At 59.9% G+C, this 6,299-nt stretch overlaps 1 protein-coding gene and 10 non-coding genes across 11 annotated transcripts; all 11 read right to left on the bottom strand.

Moving 5' to 3' along the window:
- Window positions 1-41: 41 nt before the first annotated feature.
- PHYSODRAFT_321364 (hypothetical protein) lies at window positions 42-6,130 on the bottom strand (the record flags this gene model as incomplete). Its single annotated transcript, XM_009516550.1, has 22 exons — window positions 42-191; window positions 271-400; window positions 617-762; window positions 842-971; window positions 1,209-1,351; window positions 1,431-1,560; window positions 1,788-1,930; window positions 2,010-2,139; window positions 2,367-2,509; window positions 2,589-2,718; window positions 2,946-3,088; window positions 3,168-3,297; window positions 3,514-3,659; window positions 3,739-3,868; window positions 4,085-4,230; window positions 4,310-4,439; window positions 4,656-4,801; window positions 4,881-5,010; window positions 5,243-5,385; window positions 5,465-5,594; window positions 5,828-5,970; window positions 6,050-6,130. 22 exons carry the CDS (start codon window positions 6,128-6,130, stop codon window positions 42-44), a joined length of 2,973 nt encoding a protein of 990 aa, XP_009514845.1.
- PHYSODRAFT_t59 lies at window positions 465-536 on the bottom strand. Its single transcript has one exon. It is a non-coding gene; the product is annotated as a tRNA-Glu (tRNA).
- On the bottom strand, window positions 1,036-1,106 carry PHYSODRAFT_t58. The gene has a single exon. It is a non-coding gene; the product is annotated as a tRNA-Glu (tRNA).
- PHYSODRAFT_t57 lies at window positions 1,625-1,696 on the bottom strand. The gene has a single exon. It is a non-coding gene; the product is annotated as a tRNA-Glu (tRNA).
- PHYSODRAFT_t56 lies at window positions 2,204-2,275 on the bottom strand. The gene has a single exon. It is a non-coding gene; the product is annotated as a tRNA-Glu (tRNA).
- On the bottom strand, window positions 2,783-2,854 carry PHYSODRAFT_t55. The gene has a single exon. It is a non-coding gene; the product is annotated as a tRNA-Glu (tRNA).
- Window positions 3,362-3,433, bottom strand: PHYSODRAFT_t54. The gene has a single exon. It is a non-coding gene; the product is annotated as a tRNA-Glu (tRNA).
- On the bottom strand, window positions 3,933-4,004 carry PHYSODRAFT_t53. The gene has a single exon. It is a non-coding gene; the product is annotated as a tRNA-Glu (tRNA).
- On the bottom strand, window positions 4,504-4,575 carry PHYSODRAFT_t52. The gene has a single exon. It is a non-coding gene; the product is annotated as a tRNA-Glu (tRNA).
- On the bottom strand, window positions 5,075-5,146 carry PHYSODRAFT_t51. Its single transcript has one exon. It is a non-coding gene; the product is annotated as a tRNA-Glu (tRNA).
- PHYSODRAFT_t50 lies at window positions 5,659-5,731 on the bottom strand. The gene has a single exon. It is a non-coding gene; the product is annotated as a tRNA-Glu (tRNA).
- Window positions 6,131-6,299: the final 169 nt, after the last annotated feature.

The raw sequence follows: 6,299 nt of genomic DNA, 5'->3' as shown, positions 1-6,299 counted from the left end.
CAAGGCCAACAACAAACAAACACAAACACCAAACGCACCACCTACGCACGCACCACACGCAACGCGAGCGCGTTCATCCTATCGCCACCATTGATCGATCGACCATTTCGACACGTACTGCCCACATCCGATCCAGCCACCGATCGGGTCGCCTCCTTCGCATCGCACGCAGCTCCGAGCGTCGCGTTCGTCTGCTCGCACCGCAGCTCGCCTGGTCGACCAGCTCTCTCGCGGCTTCATTGAGCTGCTCGCTCGCACGCGTTTCCGCACGGTCGCCAGCGCCGACAAGTAGGCCTGCACGCGCCGACCAATGGCCGGACAGACTCGAGTACCTCCTGGTCGTGCGAGCATGGTTGGATCCGTGGATGGGATGTAGCAGCGGGTCAGCACGGCACCGAGACTGTGACGAACGCCCAAAGCGGCGAAAACAAGAGTGGAGAAGCAGCAAAGAAGAGCAAAAGATGTTCCCACACCGGGACTCGAACCGGGTCTGCTGGGTGAGAGCCAGCTATCCTAACCGCCTAGACTATATGGGAAGGCTGAACACCATCGCCACCAACAAACACACAATCAAGGCCAACAACAAACAAACACAAACACCAAACGCACCACCTACGCACGCACCACACGCAACGCGAGCGCGTTCATCCTATCGCCACCATTGATCGATCGACCATTTCGACACGTACTGCCCACATCCGATCCAGCCACCGATCGGGTCGCCTCCTTCGCATCGCACGCAGCTCCGAGCGTCGCGTTCGTCTGCTCGCACCGCAGCTCGCCTGGTCGACCAGCTCTCTCGCGGCTTCATTGAGCTGCTCGCTCGCACGCGTTTCCGCACGGTCGCCAGCGCCGACAAGTAGGCCTGCACGCGCCGACCAATGGCCGGACAGACTCGAGTACCTCCTGGTCGTGCGAGCATGGTTGGATCCGTGGATGGGATGTAGCAGCGGGTCAGCACGGCACCGAGACTGTGACGAACGCCCAAAGCGGCGAAAACAAGAGTGGAGAAGCAGCAAAGAAGAGCAAAAGATGTTCCCACACCGGGACTCGAACCGGTCTGCTGGGTGAGAGCCAGCTATCCTAACCGCCTAGACTATATGGGAAGGCTGAACGGCATGGCCACCAACAAACACACAATCAAGCCCACCATCAAGCCAACACACACACAAACACAAACACAAACACCAAACGCACCACCTACGCACGCTGCCACACGCAACGCGAGCGCGTTCATCCTATCGCCACCATTGATCGACCGACCATTTCGACACGTACTGCCCACATCCGATCCAGCCACCGACGGGGTCGCCTCCTTCGCATCGCACGCAGCTCCGAGCGTCGCGTTCGTCTGCTCGCACCGCAGCTCGCCTGGTCGACCAGCTCTCTCGCGGCTTCATTGAGCTGCTCGCTCGCACGCGTTTCCGCACGGTGGCCAGCGCCGACAAGTAGGCCTGCACGCGCCGACCAATGGCCGGACAGACTCGAGTACCTCCTTGTCGTGCGAGCATGGTTGGATCCGTGGATGGGATGTAGCAGCGGGTCAGCACGGCACCGAGACTGTGACGAACGCCCAAAGCGGCGAAAAGAAGAGTGGAGAAGCAGCAAAGAAGAGCAAAAGATGTTCCCACACCGGGACTCGACCCGGGTCTGCTGGGTGAGAGCCAGCTATCCTAACCGCCTAGACTATATGGGAAGGCTGAACACCATCGCCACCAACAAACACACAATCAAGACCAACAACAAACAAACACAAACACCAAACACCAAACGCACCACCTACGCACGCTGCCACACGCAACGCGAGCGCGTTCATCCTATCGCCACCATTGATCGACCGACCATTTCGACACGTACTGCCCACATCCGATCCAGCCACCGATCGGGTCGCCTCCTTCGCATCGCACGCAGCTCCGAGCGTCGCGTTCGTCTGCTCGCACCGCAGCTCGCCTGGTCGACCAGCTCTCTCGCGGCTTCATTGAGCTGCTCGCTCGCACGCGTTTCCGCACGGTCGCCAGCGCCGACAAGTAGGCCTGCACGCGCCGACCAATGGCCGGACAGACTCGAGTACCTCCTGGTCGTGCGAGCATGGTTGGATCCGTGGATGGGATGTAGCAGCGGGTCAGCACGGCACCGAGACTGTGACGAACGCCCAAAGCGGCGAAAAGAAGAGTGGAGAAGCAGCAAAGAAGAGCAAAAGATGTTCCCACACCGGGACTCGACCCGGGTCTGCTGGGTGAGAGCCAGCTATCCTAACCGCCTAGACTATATGGGAAGGCTGAACACCATCGCCACCAACAAACACACAATCAAGACCAACAACAAACAAACACAAACACCAAACACCAAACGCACCACCTACGCACGCTGCCACACGCAACGCGAGCGCGTTCATCCTATCGCCACCATTGATCGACCGACCATTTCGACACGTACTGCCCACATCCGATCCAGCCACCGATCGGGTCGCCTCCTTCGCATCGCACGCAGCTCCGAGCGTCGCGTTCGTCTGCTCGCACCGCAGCTCGCCTGGTCGACCAGCTCTCTCGCGGCTTCATTGAGCTGCTCGCTCGCACGCGTTTCCGCACGGTCGCCAGCGCCGACAAGTAGGCCTGCACGCGCCGACCAATGGCCGGACAGACTCGAGTACCTCCTGGTCGTGCGAGCATGGTTGGATCCGTGGATGGGATGTAGCAGCGGGTCAGCACGGCACCGAGACTGTGACGAACGCCCAAAGCGGCGAAAACAAGAGTGGAGAAGCAGCAAAGAAGAGCAAAAGATGTTCCCACACCGGGACTCGACCCGGGTCTGCTGGGTGAGAGCCAGCTATCCTAACCGCCTAGACTATATGGGAAGGCTGAACACCATCGCCACCAACAAACACACAATCAAGACCAACAACAAACAAACACAAACACCAAACACCAAACGCACCACCTACGCACGCTGCCACACGCAACGCGAGCGCGTTCATCCTATCGCCACCATTGATCGACCGACCATTTCGACACGTACTGCCCACATCCGATCCAGCCACCGATCGGGTCGCCTCCTTCGCATCGCACGCAGCTCCGAGCGTCGCGTTCGTCTGCTCGCACCGCAGCTCGCCTGGTCGACCAGCTCTCTCGCGGCTTCATTGAGCTGCTCGCTCGCACGCGTTTCCGCACGGTCGCCAGCGCCGACAAGTAGGCCTGCACGCGCCGACCAATGGCCGGACAGACTCGAGTACCTCCTGGTCGTGCGAGCATGGTTGGATCCGTGGATGGGATGTAGCAGCGGGTCAGCACGGCACCGAGACTGTGACGAACGCCCAAAGCGGCGAAAAGAAGAGTGGAGAAGCAGCAAAGAAGAGCAAAAGATGTTCCCACACCGGGACTCGAACCGGGTCTGCTGGGTGAGAGCCAGCTATCCTAACCGCCTAGACTATATGGGAAGGCTGAACACCATCGCCACCAACAAACACACAATCAAGGCCAACAACAAACAAACACAAACACCAAACGCACCACCTACGCACGCACCACACGCAACGCGAGCGCGTTCATCCTATCGCCACCATTGATCGATCGACCATTTCGACACGTACTGCCCACATCCGATCCAGCCACCGATCGGGTCGCCTCCTTCGCATCGCACGCAGCTCCGAGCGTCGCGTTCGTCTGCTCGCACCGCAGCTCGCCTGGTCGACCAGCTCTCTCGCGGCTTCATTGAGCTGCTCGCTCGCACGCGTTTCCGCACGGTCGCCAGCGCCGACAAGTAGGCCTGCACGCGCCGACCAATGGCCGGACAGACTCGAGTACCTCCTGGTCGTGCGAGCATGGTTGGATCCGTGGATGGGATGTAGCAGCGGGTCAGCACGGCACCGAGACTGTGACGAACGCCCAAAGCGGCGAAAACAAGAGTGGAGAAGCAGCAAAGAAGAGCAAAAGATGTTCCCACACCGGGACTCGAACCGGGTCTGCTGGGTGAGAGCCAGCTATCCTAACCGCCTAGACTATATGGGAAGGCTGAACACCATCGCCACCAACAAACACACAATCAAGGCCAACAACAAACAAACACAAACACCAAACGCACCACCTACGCACGCACCACACGCAACGCGAGCGCGTTCATCCTATCGCCACCATTGATCGATCGACCATTTCGACACGTACTGCCCACATCCGATCCAGCCACCGACGGGGTCGCCTCCTTCGCATTGCACGCAGCTCCGAGCGTCGCGTTCGTCTGCTCGCACCGCAGCTCGCCTGGTCGACCAGCTCTCTCGCGGCTTCATTGAGCTGCTCGCTCGCACGCGTTTCCGCACGGTGGCCAGCGCCGACAAGTAGGCCTGCACGCGCCGACCAATGGCCGGACAGACTCGAGTACCTCCTGGTCGTGCGAGCATGGTTGGATCCGTGGATGGGATGTAGCAGCGGGTCAGCACGGCACCGAGACTGTGACGAACGCCCAAAGCGGCGAAAACAAGAGTGGAGAAGCAGCAAAGAAGAGCAAAAGATGTTCCCACACCGGGACTCGAACCGGGTCTGCTGGGTGAGAGCCAGCTATCCTAACCGCCTAGACTATATGGGAAGGCTGAACACCATCGCCACCAACAAACACACAATCAAGGCCAACAACAAACAAACACAAACACCAAACGCACCACCTACGCACGCACCACACGCAACGCGAGCGCGTTCATCCTATCGCCACCATTGATCGATCGACCATTTCGACACGTACTGCCCACATCCGATCCAGCCACCGATCGGGTCGCCTCCTTCGCATCGCACGCAGCTCCGAGCGTCGCGTTCGTCTGCTCGCACCGCAGCTCGCCTGGTCGACCAGCTCTCTCGCGGCTTCATTGAGCTGCTCGCTCGCACGCGTTTCCGCACGGTCGCCAGCGCCGACAAGTAGGCCTGCACGCGCCGACCAATGGCCGGACAGACTCGAGTACCTCCTGGTCGTGCGAGCATGGTTGGATCCGTGGATGGGATGTAGCAGCGGGTCAGCACGGCACCGAGACTGTGACGAACGCCCAAAGCGGCGAAAACAAGAGTGGAGAAGCAGCAAAGAAGAGCAAAAGATGTTCCCACACCGGGACTCGACCCGGGTCTGCTGGGTGAGAGCCAGCTATCCTAACCGCCTAGACTATATGGGAAGGCTGAACACCATCGCCACCAACAAACACACAATCAAGGCCAACAACAAACAAACACAAACACAAACACAAACACCAAACGCACCACCTACGCACGCTGCCACACGCAACGCGAGCGCGTTCATCCTATCGCCACCATTGATCGACCGACCATTTCGACACGTACTGCCCACATCCGATCCAGCCACCGACGGGGTCGCCTCCTTCGCATCGCACGCAGCTCCGAGCGTCGCGTTCGTCTGCTCGCACCGCAGCTCGCCTGGTCGACCAGCTCTCTCGCGGCTTCATTGAGCTGCTCGCTCGCACGCGTTTCCGCACGGTGGCCAGCGCCGACAAGTAGGCCTGCACGCGCCGACCAATGGCCGGACAGACTCGAGTACCTCCTGGTCGTGCGAGCATGGTTGGATCCGTGGATGGGATGTAGCAGCGGGTCAGCACGGCACCGAGACTGTGACGAACGCCCAAAGCGGCGAAAAGAAGAGTGGAGAAGCAGCAAAGAAGAGCAAAAGATGTTCCCACACCGGGACTCGAACCCGGGTCTGCTGGGTGAGAGCCAGCTATCCTAACCGCCTAGACTATATGGGAAGGCTGAACACCATCGCCACCAACAAACACACAATCAAGGCCAACAACAAACAAACACAAACACAAACACAAACACCAAACGCACCACCTACGCACGCTGCCACACGCAACGCGAGCGCGTTCATCCTATCGCCACCATTGATCGACCGACCATTTCGACACGTACTGCCCACATCCGATCCAGCCACCGACGGGGTCGCCTCCTTCGCATCGCACGCAGCTCCGAGCGTCGCGTTCGTCTGCTCGCACCGCAGCTCGCCTGGTCGACCAGCTCTCTCGCGGCTTCATTGAGCTGCTCGCTCGCACGCGTTTCCGCACGGTGGCCAGCGCCGACAAGTAGGCCTGCACGCGCCGACCAATGGCCGGACAGACTCGAGTACCTCCTGGTCGTGCGAGCATGGTTGGATCCGTGGATGGGATGTAGCAGCGGGTCAGCACGGCACCGAGACTGTGACGAACGCCCAAAGCGGCGAAAACAAGAGTGGAGAAGCAGCAAAGAAGAGCAAAAGATGTTCCCACACCGGGACTCGAACCCGGGTCTGCGGGTGAGAGCCAGCTATCCAACCGC

This window comes from Phytophthora sojae (genome assembly GCF_000149755.1).
Source record: "Phytophthora sojae unplaced genomic scaffold PHYSOscaffold_1, whole genome shotgun sequence".
Lineage (NCBI taxonomy): Eukaryota > Oomycota > Peronosporomycetes > Peronosporales > Peronosporaceae > Phytophthora > Phytophthora sojae.
Note: the sequence above shows the minus strand (reverse complement) of the source record. Positions and strands in the feature narration are given on the sequence as shown.